The sequence below is a fragment of the Melospiza melodia genome, chromosome 5 (assembly GCF_035770615.1).
Source record: "Melospiza melodia melodia isolate bMelMel2 chromosome 5, bMelMel2.pri, whole genome shotgun sequence".
In the NCBI taxonomy this organism is placed as follows: Eukaryota; Metazoa; Chordata; class Aves; order Passeriformes; family Passerellidae; genus Melospiza; species Melospiza melodia.
The window spans coordinates 13,562,123-13,584,156 of record NC_086198.1 but is presented as its reverse complement, the minus strand read 5'-3'; the positions used below and the strand labels follow the sequence as shown (position 1 = coordinate 13,584,156).

General features: G+C 38.0%; 1 protein-coding gene across 1 annotated transcript; it reads right to left on the bottom strand.

The window, feature by feature from the left end:
• Positions 1 to 2,238: 2,238 nt before the first annotated feature.
• On the bottom strand, positions 2,239 to 20,563 carry ASIC5 (acid sensing ion channel subunit family member 5). Its single transcript, XM_063157971.1, has 10 exons — positions 20,524 to 20,563; positions 18,038 to 18,344; positions 15,515 to 15,746; positions 14,267 to 14,386; positions 13,210 to 13,359; positions 12,506 to 12,653; positions 10,985 to 11,041; positions 8,729 to 8,897; positions 5,241 to 5,332; positions 2,239 to 4,614 (listed from the first exon to the last, which is right to left on the bottom strand). Exons 1-10 carry the CDS (start codon positions 20,561 to 20,563, stop codon positions 4,415 to 4,417), a joined length of 1,515 nt encoding a protein of 504 aa, XP_063014041.1. The 3' UTR covers positions 2,239 to 4,414.
• Positions 20,564 to 22,034: the final 1,471 nt, after the last annotated feature.

Genomic DNA, 22,034 nt, shown 5'->3' with positions numbered 1-22,034 from the left:
CTGTGTTTATTTAGTGTTCATCTCTTTAACTCAAAATGACTGGCTAAGGGGAGAGTGGCTTTGAGTGTCACAAAATAGGCAGAAATACTAACAAATATGGGCTATCAGCCTTTCCGTTAAGGACCTTTAAGTGTACTGGAAGTGGTACTAAAATTTCTAAAGCTCAGGGTTATTTCTTTGAAAGTAACCCCCAAGAATTAGCAAGGCAAAACTAGATATGCATTTAAGCAGGCTTCCTGTTGCAAAATGACATTCTTCTCTGGAGATAGAAGTGTTCTAGGATTTCACACGAGAATGAATGGCTGCATGTGTGAACCTCTGTCTCCTAGTTTTGTGGAAGTAGTCCTGATCCCAAAAGATGCTAAAAAATACTCAAACCAAAAACCACAAAAGCCCACCATCTTGGGCATTTCTGTCCTGAGACAAGAGATGCGTGGGTGTTCCCTGTTTAAACATCAATTGTGTGTGTAGTGGGAAGAGCCATTTGGAAGTTTTTGTGTTCTAAAGAAGCTTTCCTTCTCGTGGAGACTGCTTTCAATGAGGAGTGAACAGAGGTGAGCATCTCCTGCTGGATGAAGGGACAGAGTGCAAGAGGGTTAACAGTGCAGGATGGCCATAAGCAACATGAACAAGATGTGATGCTAACCCTGGATCTGCAGCAGTACCCTCACCGGACAGAATTTATCATTTATCACCCTGTCATGTTTCAACGTTGCACAAGTAATTAATATGGTACGAAGTTGGAAATATTTCCTGTATCCTGAGTTTATTGAGCACACTGGCTGCCAACACAAAAATGTGTTTAACTCTGGATACAGTTAGTATGACAAGATGTACTAATGTTTATAGCCTCATAAGGGATACTCACTTCTGTGTACAGAAGTATGAAGTTCTGGAAACGCTTCATACTTTGAGAGACAGTGTGAGTGAAACAATATGGTTTATGTTGGTCTGGGAGGTTTTAGAATTGCATGATCATGTTTGGATTTCCAAAATACTGAACAACTGCCATGAGGTACTACTCAGGTGAGGAAGAGTTCTTTTCTGAAGGTTTGCCAGCACCAGATTCACACACAGTGCAATCATTTGTATTTGGGCTAGCGTGTAGGCACAGCTAAGTGCCTTCAAACTTGAGTGATTATATAGGGAAATAATCCTCCTCCCTGCCCCATAGTTTCAGCTTAAAGTAGTTGGTGAGAATAATTATTTTACCTTAACCAACACTTTCTTAAGCAACGTTAGATCAGCTGGCATGTTTAAGCTCCTTAAGAAATGCTTTGGTAGGTTATTTTGATGCAGAGTGGGGATGGCTGTGTACTTTTTTTTTGTTTGTTTTCCTCAGAAATCCATCTAAACATAGTGCTGCAAAGATGATGTCTCTTAAATAATGGCAGGTCTAATTAATGGCAGGTTTGTCAGGAGCTCCTTTGAAATATTTCCCCAGCTGATACATCATTAACCAGAGGGAAACAATCTGACTTCTGCTACTCTGAGAAATTCTCTAAGAAGTACTGAGAAATCAACTGTGCAAGAGGAGCCTTGTGAACAGCAGCCTAAGGTAAGTGGGGCATCTACTGGTGAAATGTTGCAGTGAATTCATCTACGCCATGAGAGTCTGCTCCAAATCCTTCTGTACAGGCCGTTCTGTACATTCTACATTTTGCTGTGCCAAATAAGCAAGTGCCAGACCTGTTTCCTGAACTCTGGGAAAAAAGGAAATTATTTCTTGAATAATTCCTTACTTTCTGGCACTCCTTTAGAGATGGCTGCCATGTACATTGCAATAGTAGTATTGTGAGACAGTTAGAAGAAGGGAAATGCGCTAAAAAACTTGTCAAAAGGTGTGATTCATGTCTTTAGCTATCCCCAACTTTCCCCCACCCCATTCTCTCATGGCAAGTTCTCTGATAGTATTAAGTCTGTCTTCCTCATACCAGGAACTCAGTTGAAAATTAATACTATGTATAAATAATACTCTATGTATAAACAATACTCTATGAAAAATACTTATAAAATTCATAAGTGAATGTGACACCACTCTATAAAATCCAGAGCTCCCAAACACAGGTCATTATCCACGTAACTAAATTTCTTTCCTTGGTTCTTCAGAAAATGTATGCAAGAGTCTGAGATTCTCTACAGCATTAAAGTTTAATGGCTTCTACAGAATGCATTTTAAAATGTATTTTTAATTTTTTTTACAAAATTCTATATTGCACATTAGAAAAATACTTGAGAGAAGCTTAAGGGAGCTTTTCCAATCATATAAACTAATTTCATTGTTAAGACTACCATTTTAGAATCAATTGCTATGGGAAAAGCTTGCCAGTATGTTTTCTTGGAGCATGGATGTGCACTTGTGAAAAGGAAAACTGAATAAATAAGCGACAAAGTCATGCTAAAGTAGGAGATGATCTGATCAAACTGTTAAAATACCCTGCTTCTGCTGTCATTACAGATATGACATTGTCACCCAGTCAGTAAAGCCAGACATTTTAACACTTTTAAAAATCCTATTGCCATAATAGAGGAGTAGTCATACATCAAAATACAAAAGCACCCTTACTTCTGCTCTGCTGCGCAGCACACTTGCTAAATTTAGCTGTGCTGGGAATCAATTGCTTTATATAATCTTATCACAAACCATTGCTGAAAAAAAACCCCATCCAAGTCTGTCACTTGACCTTGGGCAAAACAAGTCTTTGTGCTTTCTTCACAACTCCTTCTGCCACGTGTGTTAAAAGAATCTGTAACCAAGCTGTGATTTCAGCTGTCCTTGTCCAAAGTCAGTGGTGTAAGCAAAAGTCATTTTAGTCTTGTTAAACAAAGCAAAGATTTCAGTACGTTCCCTTTCTGGGAACTGGTGCTTTTTTGGCTGATTTTTTAGCATGTTCTGTGCCTCATTTCACGTGAACCTTTGGACAGAAACAATACCAGTTTTGTTTTCTTTAGCCCTTACAATACTAATGTTATTTTATTCAGCTCTTATTAATAGAAGCAAACAAAACAAATCATTGTGATTGATAGCTACAAAACACTTTGATCTCTGAAATACAAGATGTGCTTGATTACTATGTTTAAACTTTACCCTGCTTTTCTTTTTTTCCATAAGTCAGATAATACCTGCTTTCTACTTCCAAACCTATAATTTCTTTTGGCTCGAGAATTCCACAGTTAGAAACTGTTTGAGGCTGGGGGAAGGCTTTGGAGAAATATTGCAGTATGTTTGCTCTGTTCTTTCCATTCTTCCTCTGGGTTGGCTAATGCACACCTTGAACAGTGGGGTTAGAACAATTTTTATAGCAGTGCTGAGCCAAATGTGCCTGTGCTTGGTAACAGTGAGGGGGGAAAGTCCCAGCAGAAGTGGAGTGACCAATAAATAAGAATTGAGAAAAAAGGTTAGAGGACAAAAATCAAGGCAACTCTTTCTAGGTAGCAAAAACATTTCCTGTGTTTCCTGAATTGCAAATCCTAGGGCTTATGCTGAAGGGAAGCTGTTGCCAATGATGGCCAAGTGGTAGCATTTTCATTACTTTATATCTGACCTTAAGGACTTGGCTCTTCAGTAAATACACTTATTACTTTATTTAATCATTGCAGTCTTAAAAAAGCAGAAGACTGAACCACCACTGTTCTATAAGCCCAAACAGATGCAGGAAATCATGGAAGCTTTTCTGAACACTGAAATAAATGTTCAGGAAGCCTGAATCAGTACCAAAGCCACAACATTCTTACACTGACTCATATTTAGTAAGACTTAGATGAAGCCTTTATTATCATCTTTCATGACATTAAACACTGAACTTGACCTGTGTTTGCCCACTTGCCATCCACTTGGATGCCCTGTTGTTCTCCATAATAGCTGGCAGACTGATGAGATTTTTTGATGTGTTTCACACAGGTAGTATTGTAAATTTTATTGCTATTAGGCACATTCCTAATTGTTCTAGGTGAAGTTACCATATTCTTCAATGGAATATGTTACAATGATAACATACTAGAAGAGTTGCTAATAAGGAACCAGCATTTTAAAAATAGCAATGCTCCATGTTTATGGTAGTCAAGAAATTTCTGTGAGATAAATTGGCATGTGTATTACTTCTCATCACTCAAAACACAGAAGATAAAATCTGGGTTATGAATGCTAAATTGTATCATATGTCAGCATCACTTGCCATGATATTAAAAAAAAAAATAATTTGTTAAATCAAATTTAAAGATTACATTTTTCTTTATATGAGAAGGAAAGTGAGACTTTGTGAAATGCGCTCTTTAAAGTTATTTAGCACAGTTAAATCGTTTTAGGGAATAATAGGGAGAATAAGGAGAGCAGTGTAAAATATTACAGTCTCCTTTGTATCTTAAAAAGAAAGGGAATTTGCAAAACCAATTAGTTCCAGACTTCCACAAGCCATTAACATTCTTGTATTCTCCTCTTTTTTCCCTTTTGCGTTGGTTGGTTCTGGGATGGATTGTTCCATTGAGGCATTTCAGGGGCTTTCAAAAGAAGAAAGATGCACATCCAACAGAAGTTAGTAAAAACATACTCTAGCAGTTCTATGATTGTAATCATACTGGCACCACAAAACAATCCAAGCTGGCCACCTACATCAGCTGTAATAGAAGGAAATAAACATGTGTCATACAAAGCATCTGGTTTAGTCTAGCAAGCAAACAAAGCCCTGCCAGGCTCAAGTGCTGCATAAATTCAATATACATAATCCATCACTTTAGGAAAACAGAATTAATATTCTTAAGAAAGTTTACTGAAAAGGACTAATGTGTTTTTGAAAATTCTAAATAAAGCAAGTACAACACAAGACATCCTACTGTGAAATGGATACTTAAAATATTTACTACTTCTATGCCCTTTTAGCTGTTCCCTTGCTTCTCATTCCCATGTTCTTTCTCTCCTCTCCAAATCCCCAAATGTCACTGTTCTTACAGTCCTGTGTGTAACAGAACCATAAACTAGTGCCAAACTTAACTCTTACTCTCAGCTGCTGTCCACACCACGGCTTCTTTAGTAGAATGATGGGAGACTGTATCAAAAATTACCACGAGACAGACATGATTATTACTATTACATATAAAAATTGTGCTTCTTGTTCAGAAGTAGTTTTTTATTCAGGAAGTGGGAGAATTTTAAAAATGGGGGGAGTTTGTTGTCTGTTTGTTTTTTTTAAATATTATTTTTAGATTAATTATTAATCAATAATAAATATTATACATTCACTTACCAAGCAACTCAGAGATGGTCAAAGCCTTCTGCTGCTGTGTTATTTTGTAGCTCAGATCATGATATTTAATCTCAATACGCACAAGGTTTTGCCTAATGACAAATACAGAGTTTACTTGAGACAGTCAGGAGTGCTGCTCATTTTTTACCAACATCTGTCAGCATGGTCTGAGTTCAGGGAGAGGGATGGTGTCTTTAATGAGAATTTAGATGAGTTTTATCAAAATCAGTTACATGAGAGAAGGAGAAACCCCTAAATCCAAATAACAACAGCAGTTTAGCAGGAGTAGATCTCCCCACTGTGTTGAAAGGGTAGCTCTAGATCTGTACTGTGGGATAGACTCATTATTTTTAAGGATCACTGAGAGAAACTTGAATGAACATGTCAAGTAAAGTGTAGCCTACCACTCTTAATTACATGCAACTGCATATTTAATTGTGCTTTATTCAATTGGGATGTTTGTGCAGAGCAGTTCTTGTCCTAAACTTGGATGTTCAGTTCTACCCTCTGCAAGTAGCTTCACTTATCTAATTATATTCTTGCCTGCTGCAAAAGTGGAAGAGTAGGTAAATCTCAGTTTGAGCAAGACCTGTGTAATAACTCAGGTAACAAAGAGGAGTGAAGAACTCCTCTTTATGGTATCTTGTCTACAGAAAGACTCTGCCTAAGTCTTAAATGGAATATAAAAATAATGGGTTTGGAAGAAAACTGACACAAAAACTGACTGCACACATAATGTCAATGGCTCAATGTCCAAGTAGAATATTTTGACCAGTGCTGTTGAACATCTTTTTAGTGACACGGACTGAGGGCTTCTTTGGCAAGTTTGTCGATGACACCGAGCTGTGTGGTGTGACTGACATGCTGGAGGGAAGGGTTGCCATCCCAGGAGCTGGGACCTGGACAGGTTTGAGAGGTGAGCCTGTGCGAACCTCACACAGTTCAGCAAGGCCAGGTGCTAAGCACTGAACCTGGATCAGGGCAAGCACAAGCACAGGTGGAGGTAGAAGAGAGAATAGAATGACAGCAGCCCCAAGTGGAGGGACTTGGGCTGTTTGTTGAGGAGAAGCTCAACACAAACCAGCAATGTGCACTTGGAGCCCTTGGAGTCAGCCTGGACTGCATGGAAGGAAGAGTGACCAGAACACTGAGGGAAGAGTGAAGTAGAGGGGCAGAATGGAGTGTTTTGTCCAGTTCTGGGGCTCCCATCATAAAAAGGATGTAGAGAGAGTCCAGAGGAGGCCATGAAGATGATCAGAGGGCTGGAGCACCTCACCTATGAGGACAGGCTGAGAGACTTGTGGCTGTTCAGCCTGGAAAAGAGAATCCTCTGGAAGGAAATCACAACAGCCTGCCAGTACCTAAAGGGGGCTCACAAAAACCACAGAATGGGACTTCTTCCAAGGATATGTAGGGATAGGACAAAGGGAATGGCTTTAAGCCAAACAGAGTAGGTTTAGATTAGATATTGGGAAGAAAGTCTTTACTGTGAGGGTGATGAGGCACTGGAACAGGTTGCCCAGAGAAGCTGTGGATACCCCATCTCTGGCAGTGATCAAGGCTGTGTTGGATGGGGTTTTGAGCAACCTGATGTAGAGGGTGGTATCCCTGTCCACACGGGTTGGATGATCATTAAGGTCCCTTCCAATCCAAACCCTCCTGTGATTCTTCAGAAGTGTTAACAGCTGCAGGTTTTTGTTTTGGCAGTGACAGTGAGCTCATTAACAATATTAATGAAAATAAAGTGTTTTCTATACAAAATCATCACTTCTATCTCTTTGGGTGAAAATACTAAAATTCAGGTAGCGCTAATGCATAAAAATAATCCTTTTCTCCTAGATTCTGTTAGTAAGGCTCCTGCCCTTGTAATGGATTTGCTAGCAGAATTATCAATAAATATTTAACTTTTTTCTTCATAACATCTTCAGAAATAATTACATCTCTATGTTTTATAGTTTGAAATGTGTACTCATTAATGTGTTGGCAGGATTCCTATTGGTTAAGGCCTGGTTACAGGGGAATTTCTTGTATGTTCCCTTATGTAATTGAATAATTACTGAGTTGTGCATAATGTTTGCAGACAATAAAATAATCAACAAAGATAAAATGTCCTGAAGGGATTATTATTGTTTGTATATAACAGGCTTCATTTTCATAATGTTCATTTGGAACAGACTTTTAATAGGGCCTGCAGATATAGGACAAGAGGTAATGGTTGTAAACTAAGGGGAGATTCAGACTGGGTGTAAGGGAGGCATCTTTTACAACAAGCACGGTGAAACACTGGAACAGGTTGCCCTGAGAGGTGGTGACTAGCCCATGCCTGGAAACATTCAAGGTCAGGTTGGACTGGGCTCTGAGCAACCTGATGTGGATGATGATGTCCCTGCTCATTGCAGGGGAATTGGACTAGTTGACCATTAAAGGTCCCATCCAGCCCAACCATTTTATGATTTGTATAGTTCCTGTGCATGTATAAACATATGCCAGCATATCAGTCAGCATTTGCAGACTGATGGCTTCAAAAGTGAGAAAACCAAAGTCACTGAGAGAATGAAACTCATAGATATTTCAGGAATCAAATGTTCTACAGTTATTTATAAACATACTTTGATATTGTATATACCATGAGTTCATGTAGCACCTGCCTTAATACTTAATTGCACTACTGACATCTCTGGCTATGAGAAAGAGGCAATTCAGTGTATGAAACTGGATTAAATTTTCCACCTCCTTTTTCTGAGTAGTGCTTTCAATCACACACAACCAACCTGTTTCTGTCTTCTGCTACCTTGTGAGAATTGATGTGGTACCAAAGATTTTCTAAATAACTTCTATAATATAAATAGTGTTAAGGAATTCTACTAGCAATAGAAAATGTTATCAATTTTTTAGCTTTGATGCTACAATAAAACCCAGGTCTTCAGTATTTACAAAACTTCCTTTGGGAACAGGCTAAAAGGAGAAAAACTTTATGCAGCATCTATTTGTGTTTTTTCATTGCCCTAATTTGTGGAAGTGTGAAGATTGGTTTTCTCTAATGAATCCATTGTGAATATGTTTGATAACCCTACTTTCTTTATTCCTAATTGAAACAGTGATAAAAAAACTTTGTCATCAGAGATTAGTGAAAGAGAAGGTAATTGAGAATATTACATTGTAATTGCATTTTCTATTCTTTTTTATACAGTCTTAGGTGTATCTTAGTATATTATATACATACATATATATATGTATCTATGTGTATAATACATACATACATCAATGCAGACATGAATTAGTATAAATCTTTACCAGTTTGTCCAAGAGATTATGTTGTCTCATAGGCATTAATTAATTAATTAATTAATTAATTAATTAATACTCGCAGGTATTAATACCACACATAAGAATATCTTTTTAAGGTCATATTTTCATCATACACTCTGCTACCATAGTTAAAAGGAATTGATAATTTCTTTATTAGACAAGGTGTTAAGCAAGATTACCTGATGTATTCTGGGCTTTTCTTCAGTTTTGTAGAAAAATATTTTATGGCTTTTTCTCCTCCAAAGTTTGAATAGGTGACAGTGGTAGGATAATCTGTTTCTTCACATGGGGCAGGACAAGTGGAATTGTGTGTTCCTACTGTACATAATCCTTTTATCTCTATATTATCTGAAATTTCAGAATAAATAATTTTATACAATATTTCTTAGAAAGCACACAGATTAAAAACTTAAAAATTACTTACTAAATTTCTTTTAATTGTCTTTCATAAATGTGTGCATTAATTATCCCAAGAAAAGTGGATACTTACCAGTATTGAAGGATCAAATAAGTGTTTGCGACTTTCATTTGGGAAACTGGTGCACAAAAACAAGGGTTGAGATATATTTCTCATTTTTTTCCAAAGAAATACAGCACCTCTAAGTCTTTCTGTCTTCATTGGGGCTTTATGTGCTTACTATTTCTCACCCACAGTTAAACAAAAAGACGACAACTTTCCATGTTCTGTGCTAGCTTTTTAATTAAATACTTAGGTATATATCCTTGATATTGATGCCTTAGTGCCTGCCCAGCTCATTTCAGTGCACAGAAACATCTTCCAGAGCAGCTCCAATTGCAGTTGGCTATCATCTGATAACTGTAAAAACCTTGGTAAGATAAGTTCACTTTACCTTAACCTCTGCCTGCCATTTCATAATTGGGCTCAAGACAGCTAAGAAGGCTTAGGGAAAGCTTTGCCTCTTCAAACACTGAAGAGAAGTCATAAAATTCTGCACGGTTTGGCTGCCATGAAACTGGGGAGCCATTCTTCTTAACAAGGAATTACAGAAAGAAGTACAGAAAATAATCATTACAGAAATCTGGCAAAGCTACAGAAAAACAATGTGGATGAAAAATTGTAAGGCATAAATGTTTCCTAAATCATAAGCCATTGCTGTGAGATGAGCACTGTGATCTCCTGCTTGTGATGCTCTATTTGTCCTGTTTGTGGGGTGGCAGAGGCAGTGTCTGTTCATTCTGCTGGTGGGCTTCTCACTTTTGCAAAGCACAGAGGAAGAGATACCTCAGCCTGTTGGCTCATGACTTGAAATACTCTCCAGGGATGCTAGGGTTGTGGGTTTTATTCTGGAGAGGCAGCCTTTAGAGCTGCTAAAATAATGCTCTTAGTGGGTCCTGCAGATACTGGATAAGTGTGCTGTTACTTGGGATTTTGTTATCAGATCTATTTTGTTATTTTGTTATCTTACCTCTCCAACACTGTCAAAGGAGGGTCAGCCCCTAAAATGAGATCCCAGAGACCATCAATCTGCAAACCTTCTGGGATCCAGCTCTGAATCCTGGCCATCCTTCAGAGGAATTTGGGGTCATTTTTGCTTATTGCTCTGTGGTTTCTTTGACATTCAGTCACTGAATATCTATTAAGTAAAATAATATACATCTTCCCTCATGACAGGCTTTAAAGGATCATGGTTATATAAGAATGTGAACTTAGTGGAATCCATTTTAAAATAGCTTACAGGGAAACAAGTAATTGTTGACAGTAGAAGATCTGGCCTGAATGTTGCACATACCTTATCAAAACAGTCCCCCCCACCAACTTCTGAGTCTGCTAATCACTCAGAGTCACATTACACAATAGAAACCAAACCAATTCAAAAACAAAGCTTTCTGAGGTTCATAAAAAGTGACTTCTCAGATTACTGTTTTATGTATTTTCCAGTCTGTTGCAGTGACTTACAAATTTCATACCCACTGTGCATAGATTATTTGTTTATGGAAAAGAATTGCATTTCAAGTGCTTTCAAAATTTATATTTTACTTTTAAAAAGATGAAATCTTAAAGCTAGTGATTTCTGTTTTACCTGTTAACAAACCTGTTATTACTGTACTGTTCACTCTTCTTGCACAAAGAATATAACATTGGATCTAGAAGGATGCTGTGAAGATGTGAAAATGCTAGCCAGAGGCTTGGTAATTGAAAGCATATTAGTTGGATGTTCTTCCATTTTAAACCATTTCTGATTGCTAAAATGAATTCTCCTATTAGTTTATATATACACATACATACACACACTTTTTTTTGAGTATTTTTGTGTGGTTTTTTTTAATGGACATATATTTCATGCTCTGTCTGGTGTCTGTTTTCAGAATATTAAATGAATTGGGATGTACTCCATTTCAGATTATTTTCAATATTGATATTGTCTTCTATTTTTAATTGGCTTGGAAATCATGATTATGAAGTTATTACTTACAGACTGCTGGATAAACGCATTTGTAAAACTTCAGCAAGTCACATTCTGTTCCATTTCCTAAAAATAAATAAAAATATTTAGGAGCCTCAATTAAAAATCTAACCCTTAGCTCTATTTGTACTAAACTGAAATGTAATGTCATCAAAACTTGCTCATCACTTCAGGTTAATGATTACACAACTGAGAAATCAATTCGGCTGGGCACAGTGCAGTTGCCAACACCAGGAGGGGTACAGGCTGAAGAGACACAACAGACCAAGCCAGGAGGCTGCTGATGGAGCAAACACCTTCATTATGTGTACCAGCCTGAACTGCTTTTAAGCTTAAGAGTGGCTCACTCTTGGTGTTAGCTTGCTAAAGATAGGAATTTCTGCTTTTCCTAGTGGAAATGAAAAAAAAATAAACCCAAAGTAAGGTAGGAGTTTTTTGGAGATCTAGGATGTAAAATAGTATGCTGAACTAGAGCAAAATTTTCAGTTGGCCTCAGTTTCACCCCATTTTAAATTTTTTTTCCATCACACGGAAATGTGGTGTAGCAGTTCAGCACACAGTTCCAGAAGGCATTGCTCTCCTTTATCTAATTGTCCTAGTATAAAGTTGTATAAAGCTGTCACCCCAGGCATGGGAGACCCAGACTTAATTCTCTTGGCAACCCCTTCACCATGACAGTTTGCAGAAGGCTGCCAACCTCCTTTCCCAGGGGTTCCCAAACTAACAGACTAGAGATTACATATTAGGGGGTCTGATTTAGTAAGAGCTTTCTGCCTTGCTTGAGCATATTTAAAAAATACAATGAGTCAGTATAGGCTTTCTTGTGATTTAGTGGCTTTCTTGCCCACCAGTTGTGAGAAAAGAGGTGCAAGAGCAGAGCTCTGGGTTCCAGGGTTGCTTTAGGTGACAGTATTGTCATTAATGCTGAAAAGATGTGAGAGCTCACTGTTACTGCCTTACATTTCTAGAGTGATTAAGCAACCTGGATACTTTAGGGGAGTATTACAGCATGCACCTGGTGCTCCACATTTGAAGCTGATTAGAAGGCTTCATACAGCCTTTTTGGCTTTGTGGAGCCTTTGCTGGTGCCAGGCTCTTTCTGTGGCTCATGTAGGAGTCCTGAGATTCTGTCTTCAAGCCAGCTCTTCTGCTGTGGTTACTGAACACCTGCCTGCAAAGTAAGTTGTCTGGATTATGTGTGAAAATTTATGCCTTCTTATGGGTTTAGTTCCAGCTCCTTAGGAAGTCAGGTTGAAGACTACAGACCTGTCTCACACTCCTGAGGCATAATTGTTTCTTTCTATTTTTTGGACTGTATCCTAAGAATAGACAATGACCCAATGCTAGGTCTAGCCTTGACCAAATATCTTGCTTGTTTCCTTGGAATTTTAATTAACATCAACTGGAGATTTCCTTCAAATGTGTGCTCTATCTATTCAGTATATAGCAATAGCTCTGGCTATTCAATAACACGTGAGATCTTCCAGGAAGATGATCAGCGTAGGTTATAATGATTTTCCTGAGAAATACCTGGAAGAATGAAAGGCAAACAGCCACACCAGTCCTGTATGTAGCGGGCTTTGCATTCCAGCAAACATCCATTAGTACTATAAATCTTGTGGTACTGAAGCTTTATATCAGGCTTGCACTCTCCCCATGGGTATTCTTGGATAATTGACTGTAGGATAATAATAACAAAAGATACAAATTTTTTTTTGGTCTGTTTTAAACGCTGGTACTGCTTTTCCACATTTTGAAGTGCTGCAGGAAGCCTGTTGAAGACACAAGCTGTAACGTTGTGATTTAATTAGAGGCAATTACAGTTCATGCTCTTGGGATTAAAAATTCATGTCCCCTCTCTCAAAGCAAAAGTAGGGCTTGATTACACAGCTTAGTGTAAGATGGTTCTCTACTCCACTTGAATTCTGCTACGAATTTGAGAACCCCTTAATGATAGCAGAATGTGTTGATAGGGGAAATTCTGTGATGTCTTTTTATCATTATCTGTCAATGAGGTTGTAAAGTTACAGGAAATAAGGCTGACTTTGGTAGACAAAGTTGGAAAAGCAGTGATATTCTCCCAAATTTTGCTTGCGTCTGGAGGAAATGTTATTTTTTGGACTCACTAAGGCATAATAGATATTTTGCACTCCAAAATGTCTGATTCATTGTTAGTGCTTCAGAAGAGAACAGGAGACAGTAACAAACACTCCTTCCAGTAACAAAGCCCTCACCTTCAGCTGGCGGATTGCGACCTGGGCGTGCGTGCCCACGGGCGTCAGCAAACCCAACCCATCAAAGCGCGGCAGCTCTTGGGGTGAGTGCACAACAAAAGTTATTCCAGCGTCAGTATAACCAAGGGTAGGCTCATCGGTGAATTTGTCCTGATACAAAAAGAATTGTTTAAATCGTTTTGGCTTTGCTTGCCATCTGAACTTTTAGCTATATTTATTGTGGTACTGTGCTGTTTAGTAATATTTTTGGCAATTTACAGGAAAGTACAGAAGCAAACTGACTTGAATTTCCTTTGTTCGTTACCTCTGTGGTTTTCCTTCCAGTTGCTATAAACTTTTAACCTTTTTATTCTTTTTGGCAACCCCAATTTTAAATGCAAGAAGTCATAGGTTAGCATTTACTCATAACTTGGAGATTTGTTCCTTTTACTTGCAACTACCCATCACATTTCACTAAGCTTTCCATTATTCTCTTCAGAACCTTTCACTCCTGACTCATAATTCCTAGAGAACAAAAGCCAATGTCTAATAATTTATCAATCTATTAGTTTTCTTCCCTGTTCTGCCTTTTTGTTGGTCAAAGACAATTCTAATGTCAGAAACAATTTACAGTGCAAAGGTCTTGGCTGGCATTGAGCTGCTGCAGCTGCTCTAACTAAAATTTGGTGCTACATAGAAACTGGCACCAGGTGACCTTCCCTTCTGGGCCTTTTATTAAGATGAACTGCTTGTATAAAATTAAATCATCACATTAAAACATGATGACATGTTTCAGTTCTGAATGAGCAGTGTATGTGTATGCTCACTCACAACCTTCTTCCCCTTAGCTGGGGACAGAGTCACTCCTAATTCTGTCTTTTTAAAGCTCTATTTTGGTATTTCCTTTAAAATACCTCTCACTTGGAAATAGTCTTGATTTTGAATTTTGTGCATGAAATTCTGGAGGCCTGTGTAACCCAAATCAAACAAAAATCCCAAACCAAACAAAAAAAAAACCCTCCACAAATTTATAAGTTAGTACATGATTCATTGCTTATAATCCTTAGGATAGCTGTACCTGCTGGACATCAAAAAGCAAATGTAAGCCTCTTCCAGACAAACTCACTCTTCTTGCTGAAAGATCATTGTGATTAAAAGTAAAGCAGTTTCCATATTCAGTAAACACATGTTCAAAATCCTTCAATAAAGGAAAATAGGAAAGGGTGAAATGAAAGAAAGAACACTTGTAGTTTCCTTAGTTAATTACAATGCAAGAAAGGGGCTACTGGGGTTGTTGTTGACTTATTTCGTTTTATTTTTTTCTCCAAAGTGCTCAATATTACAATCAGAAAAGAGGCGTTTAATGAAATATTCAAAAGTATTTCAGCCCTTTCTATAGAAAATGAAGTTTAAAGGAGAAATTTCACATTCTTTATTAATCCTAATGAGCTGCTCAGAATAATTTAATGAGGTCCTGTGTTATTTCTATACCTGTTACATTATATAGAAATTATATATTAAAAAATAAATTTTAATTTTTTTCCATAAGCTGCTTAGTGCAGACTGTTTCAAAAATAAATGTCGTGTTACATATGAAAGTACAATATTTGCATTTTTTCCTGAAACCACCTCGAAATTTAATATGACTGCATCTCATTGCTTTAGTTTAGTTCTTAGCACTAGTGTCTTCCAGTTAAGAGAAGTCTCTAATGCCTAATTTTAGAATCTACAGCATATCTAAAGGTTAGATTAATCTGAAAGGATATAAACCTGACTTTGTTCATATTTCTGTCTAAGTTGGGAATTCCTTTACAGAATAATTGACATAAAAATGGGATGATCATATTTTTTGGCTGTCATCCCAAATTCCCAAACATGGGCTATTTTCTTTGCAAGATTTAAAATTCCTGTTACCCTGGCTGTCTGTATTCTTGACCTCAAGAACAAAACCACAGAATCACGTCATGTAAAAAAAACTTGGTTCAAACTGTCCTTCATTTAGGCCACTGATGGAAAAGGTTGTTAGATACAGCCTGGGGGTGTGACAGCTTTCAAGGGCTGCTGTCTGTGCAGAAGTGGCATCAGGCAGAGAGCAATTTAAACTGAATTCCCATCTTACAGCTCAGAGAGTCCAGCAGGCTGCCTCTGTAGTCAGTGGGAGAACTGAGACCCTCAGGGTAATTTAGAGCAGGACTTTTGTTCTCTATTTTCTGACTGTAAAAGAGCAATAGGGGAGCAGTGGCAAAGCTAGATATTTTAAGTTGAGTATAAAGAATATATCCCCTTCCTCTCTGTGCTATTGTTTTAATAAAATAAACATATTTACCTGTGGGTAACATGGCTTTCCAAAAAAATCACATTCAAGCAATGTGCTGCTGTTCAGATAAAACCCATTTTGCCTTGTAAAGTCTTTGATGCTGAAGTTCTGGTTCCCAAGAAGGAAATCATTTAACTCCTGGGAATATTTGTCTTCCATAGCAAATTTTTGGAGAATTGCAGATACAGTGTTCCAAATTAAAAAAATTACTTTCAGGTTGCTCACAGCATGAGCTTGAAACCTGCCAATGAGAAAGGGAAAGAATTGCTTGGGTAGTTATAGGACTGATCTCAAGGCTAATTTTGACAAAACTGTGACAAATTTGCTATCTGCTCACAAACTATGAGTGATTCTTGCCCAACAGGGTGCAGTTTGATCTCTGCAACATGAACAAACAATATAGTCCCTATCTCTAGGATTGTATTTCCATATCTGGAAACAGCAAATATCCACCTTCCCATGGCTATTCGGGTTAGTCATATAGGAAATATTTCTGTTTTGTGTGGTTATTTACTAAACATTAAAAACAAAATCCCCTGAGTAAATGAACTTTCACCGTCACATTCTCTGGAAAAATCCCTTTACCAGGATTCTTCTCCTGGGAAGCTGAGAAGTCTCAGAGAAAAAGGAAAATAATATTATCTCATGTGCTTCTCCTGTGATTTGGTGCTTTGGAATGTGTTTGGTGATTGTTTCATTGGTTTCTGGTGTGAGCGTTTTCACTCATTGGCCAATCAGTGCCAAGCTGTGTCAGGACTCTGGAAGGAGTCACGAGCTTTTATTTTTATCTTTTAGCCTTTTGTAAGTATCCTTTCTGTATTCTTTAGTATAGTTTACTATAGTATTCTTTAATATAATATAGTATCATAAAATAATAAATTAGCCTTCTAAGAACGTGGAGTTAGATCCACGTTCCTTCCATTGGGAAGCTAGATCCATCATTTCTTCCTTTGTCTGGAAACCCTGCAAATACAAAAATGAACCATTCACGTAAACCAACAACCAGATTGATGACAAGCTGAACAATTGAGTTTACGGGTGGGAAACTAGCTGAGAGGAGCTGTCCCTTCCAGAAAAAAAGCTGTCTTCATTTATTTGGAAATGGAATTCTAAGCATATTTGCAATAGTCTCATGTGCCTGCTTTACTAAGGCGCTGCACCCCACTCTAGACAGTGTACCTTCCCATGAGCTGGTGGCGTGGTGGTTTAATCAAAGGTGATCTTTACTCTTTGAATCCACTAGAAAAGACTCAAAAACATGATGAGACTTTGATGGTGCTTACCTTATGTACAGCACTGAAGTTCTTTATTGAAGTGAAGTAAGGCTTTACAGAAGTTATAAAGTTATTTTTAAAAATGTATTAACGTAATATATTTGTGTAAGAGATCTTCATGCCCCAGTTTAAGGAAGGTTAGTAGGAACAGCTTTTCACCACTAAATTTGAGTCAAAAAATAAAGACAAAGGGAGTGCTGTGGCTCTTTGTCCTGCTAATGAAAAAACCCCAGTTAATAAGAGCAGGAGGGGAGGATAAGCACAGCGTCACTGGCAGATGGATACGGCAGCAAACTGTTACTTAGATGGGAAAATGCTGTGCTCAGTGGCTGGCTCCTTACGGTGTGCTGCTGCTATAGGTACAAGAACTGAGGCTTGTTTATAACAGCCAGCCCACTGCAGCCAGAGAGACTTCTGTCTGCAGTGCCCATCGTGTGGTACAACCCAGGGTAGCTTTATGCAGGTAATGAGGAAGTGGCAGAGAGAGGCAGAACGACTCCAGGCCTTTGAGACTTGGGCTTCTGGCTGATTCTGCCAGCAGAAGGTGGAAAATGAGAAAATGTACTAATTTTTGAGGAAAAAAATGTGGATAAGCTTTCTGTGTTTCTAAAACTGTTCCATGTTTTTGCTCTAAAAATCAGCCACAATTTCATTAAATTAGTTTTGAAGTGGCTGCACTGAATGTTGGACACTGTCTTCAAATGTAGAAATTTGTAGTGAAGCTCTTGCTTAGACACACAATTTCCAAACAACCCAAATGTTTTTGTCCTGCAAAACCTCCAGACATCAGCAGGAGTCATAAAGGCTGAGCACCTCTGAGAAAGGAATATCTGTTTTACCTAAGATTTTTACCTTTGCATGAAGTTCCTGTTTAAAATAATTTTTTAACCTTGTCTTTTATTTTTAACTTGAATGGGGCTGATGGCTGCCCCTTAGTTACACTGAAAAGCAACACTGATACACAGAACACTACTACCAGAGTTTTTCTATTCCAACTTCTGTTGTGAAACTTAAAAATCATGTCATCTGAAGGAAGGGGAAGATTATAAAAGCAGCCTCCCTTTCTTGATTCTTGTATTTTCATCCTCTTTTAAGTATCATGTGGTGGTGAGGGAGGTGGGGGACATGTGGAAGACATGCCCCTCATAGCCATATTATCATTGGTTTATGCGATTTGTCCAAACAGGTTGTGAAACCTATCTGCTTTCAGATGAAGATGTGCTGCGTCTCAAGAGCAAACAACAAACATAATTTGTACCTGTTCAAGTTGCAGAAGGTCACGGCGGGGAATTTGACTTTTTCCACGTACTGCACCACCACGGCGGTGGTGGTTGGCCAGCTGAGGTAGTAGCTGAGGCGGCTGCAGATCTGCCAGGCCGCAGTGGCGAGGCAGCCCGCCACCACCAGCAGCCACAGCGCCCGGCGGGCCCTGCTCCGCCTGTGCACAATGTTGTGCACGCCATGGAACGAGGTGGATGAGGCAAACTCCTCGTGGTACTTCCTTCTGTCTTCCCAGTCTGGCAGCAGTTTCTTTATCAAACACAATCGTATCTTCTCCAGTATTCCTGAATGCGGAGCAAAGTTAAAATTTCAAAAAAATTAGCGTTCAACCATCACTAAAAAAAAGGAATCCTCATAATTCTGATGTGAATTTTCCCTTTAATTGCAAATTCTCTCTTTAAGTAATGAACTTGATTCTGAGGATGGAAGAGTTGTGTGGGAAGAGATGGGCTCAGTGTTGCCCTGAGTATAAAGTATATCTTGCAGTATTTCAAGCCCACAAATGTTTAAGCACTTTAATTTAAGAGTAGTTTCACTTTTGGGGGAAAGATAGGATTTTGACATACATCAGGGGTCTAAAACCATAGGTTGCTGTGAGCTTATGTGAAAAGTTAAACATCTCATTTTTACAGCAACAACTCCATAAAGGACTGGTCCTTCACACATGCTCTGACAAATTAGGTTTAAAATGAATGATATGGAATTATATGAAAGGGAATTTCACTCTTTCACTATTAAAATTTTCAAGATAAATATTGGAAGGTTTGCAGGTTCAAAAGAATACCCAATCTCATTTCCTTAGGTTCACACTTGTCTGATTCCATAACTTTGAAATGGGATGGGTTTAGTTTTCATTTGCATCATGTTTTCTATAAACTGATATTAAAATAAACCAAACCATTTTTAAAGTTTAAAAAGGGCTATAACAATTATGAATGTAGTCAATATCTGGAACTGCAGTAATGTTACTCTGCTTAATGCCTAATAACCTTTTGGACATGGATTTAAACTTAATTTTCTCTCCCAAAATATCCAAATAAAGGAAACTTCATGAGATCTTTTTTGTACCTTGTCAAAATTGGATCTCTCTTTTTGCAAAGTGCTTCTTCCACAGATTGCCATCCACTACTTTTTTTTTGGCATTAAGTCCATAAGAACAGTAAATCAAGAAAGTTTGTGAGACAGTTTTTAATATCCAAAAATGTATTCTTTAGATCAGTGTTTAACAGCAGTTAAATGCTTCTCTTCTGTTTGTATCCAAAAATTAGCTTTAATTCTTTGCATGTGTGGTACGTAGAGAATATAGCCTTTTTAAGGCTGAGTTACTCAAGGCTATTACAGCTGGGCAAAGGAACAAAGGATGTAAGAGTCGTCTGCCAGAGCCACATCGTGACCACATCAGTGCTCTGGGGCCTTTCTTTGGCCCACACTCTCTGGACCATGATAATGAAATCCCAGGTGGTGCTGGATTTCAAAATGTTTCTGAAGGGAAAGAATTTACTTCATGTTGCTCTTTTAAGGTTTGTGTAAGTACTTTGATCAATATTATGTAATTTACTATGACCTTGTTTTATCCTCAGACAGTTTTCTGCTGCAAAACTGTTCAAAAGTTTCTCTCCTAGCTCTAGTGACTGCTGAAGCCCACTGCAAATCTGTTCAGCCCTGTGTGGATTTGTACATCATGCTGGAATGGAGAAGATTTCTGGTTTTGCTGTAGGCTTCTCTCTCACTAGCACATGGACAGTGGGATGAGTTCTTTTCCTGTTCCCCAAAACAGAACAGAGGGAGAAGTACATTCCTACATTCCTACATCTCTGCATCTGGAGCCTATAGACTGCAACAAGAGATCACAGGCAAGTCAGATCCTTTTCTCCAAGGACAATGCTGTGACTATTTATTTCTCTTATATGCATTGAGCTAGTATAAGAATGATAGCATGTCCCTACATAGAAGCCAAGTGCCATCAAAAAACAATAGTTGCCTTAATCAGCAGAGGTGTAACTTTGAATCTAGCAAAAATTAAGCTAAGCTGCATTTCTCCTCCTGTGCATAGCTAGTATAGTAAATAGTAGTAAGTAAAAATTATGTTTCACCTGACAAAAAAATCAATAAAAGTTTTGCTTTTAATGTATAAGATAATCTAATAATAGCATGTTGCTGCTTTCATTAGCACTACTTTGTGAGTGTCTTAAAGAATTCTTACTCTACTTCCAGATTTCTGTAGAAAACGCTATTTAGCAATTCCCTAGTTAAAACTGTATTAGCTTTATTCTAAATGCACAGAGGGCCAATAGCTAAAGGCTTTTAACATTTTTTAAGTAAGCATACAAATTTTTTTCTGCAAGCTTTTTTGAGCTCTCCCTTCTTTGTTGTATCTTGAAAAGGTACATTATTGCTACTTTTGGACAAGATGACAAATAACAAAGCTGTTGGTAAAGTACTCTAACATACCTAGTTACATACCTTTGGCATCCCATTGAATGAATCTCCTGAGCTGGTCCATGAGGCCGTGCTGATTTCAGTAAGGGAAGGATGGATAAGAAGCTGCCTTACCACTGTGATCACTGCCAGGTAATGGCTTTTATAGAACACTAAATGGGAGGTGATTCTCAATGACACATGGGACTGGGTAATTTACCTGCTGGGGTTGCTATGTTTTGCCTTTTATTAACACAGTCTGCAATGTGAAGGAGATAATTTTGATTACAGGATCAGATGCACATCTTTATATATAATTACTTATTATGCTCATAGTCACACAAGTGCACTTGGGTATTGTATCACCTTAAAAATTTCTTTCACATATTTTCCTTCTGTTTTAGAAAAGCCTATGATCTTTGCTAAAATACTGTGCTGTTCAGAATTAAATAGCGTTTCTTGAGATAAATAAGAAGCCCCTTCCTGGTCTGGAGAGCAGTAAAATGTCTCTCACTAGATTGCTAGCAGGAACAGGATGCAGTTTATCCACACTTTGAATAGCTGTCTTCATAACCAGCTCCAGATTTCTTGTTCTTGTAGACATTTCAGCAAAAATGAGCTGTTACTTCTAAGAACTAACCCTGTAGGCAAGGATGAATCTAAGAACTAACCCTGTAGGCAAGGATGAATATACACAGGGTCAATCATTCCAGTAAGGCCTTATGCAAAAGTACAGAGGCTGCTTTTTTGTTAATGTGCAAAATTATCTTGTTTGAAATTTATTTCAAGAAAAGAGCTGAACATCTAATAAAAGTGAATAAAAATACTAGAAATTCAAACCTGGGATATACTTCATTAACGCTTTAGGAAAAAATAAGAAAAAAGCCCCCTCACATTCTCTTTCTGATTTCTTTGCTTCTTTCCCTCTGTTGTCCTGTTGGTCACCTACAGAATTCTTGGGTTAGTGTATCAGCTTGGGTCCTTGGTGCCTCACTGCCTGGTTGTTTGCTAGTTTCTGGCTGTGTTGTTAATGCTACAAGCAACAAGGTAAAGCACTGAACTCCATTTAATTATTCCTGGCTGACAAGTTTCTGTACTCTACTGCTTGGAATTCCCAGCTCCATTTATCACTGTTGCCTCACTGGTGGGACTCTGCCAGGACAAGTTTTGCACAGCACTTGTGTTGACACAAGCAGATTTTAAGATGCTTGTAACTCGAGCCCAGCTGATGCTCTGCTGAGCAGTTTCTGAGCCCTGCAGATCCATTGACTCCTATGAATGCAAACCACTGTAATTCACAGAACCCAGACAACACCTCTTGCCCGAGTTGCTTGAGTTCATAAAACAAATTATGTTAATCTTTTATGCTGTTATGTGTATAGAATTAAGAAGCACAAACTGTAAGTTATTTGGCTCTATATACAGCAAGTGATTCAACTTTTTTTTAATTGTGTTGCTGCCTTACAAAGAGTTGTTATGCTTATGCAATACTTTAGATGAACAAGGCTTATGTTGTCCCCTTGTGTTTTACATAAGAAATTGATTTTGAGAAATTT

What these genes read in the sequence shown, in the direction of transcription:
- ASIC5 (XM_063157971.1), bottom strand. Translation starts at nt 20,563, where the DNA reads ATGGACCAGCTCAGGAGATTCATTCAATGGGATGCCAAAG. An exon ending in TTTGCCTTTCATTCTTCCAG is followed by an intron (nt 11,042 to 12,505) that starts GTATTTCTCAGG and finishes ATTTATTTTTAG; the next exon opens with GAAATGGAACAGAATGTGAC. An exon ending in AAAAGCCCAGAATACATCAG is followed by an intron (nt 5,333 to 8,728) that starts GTAATCTTGCTT and finishes ATTTGTCATTAG; the next exon opens with GCAAAACCTTGTGCGTATTG.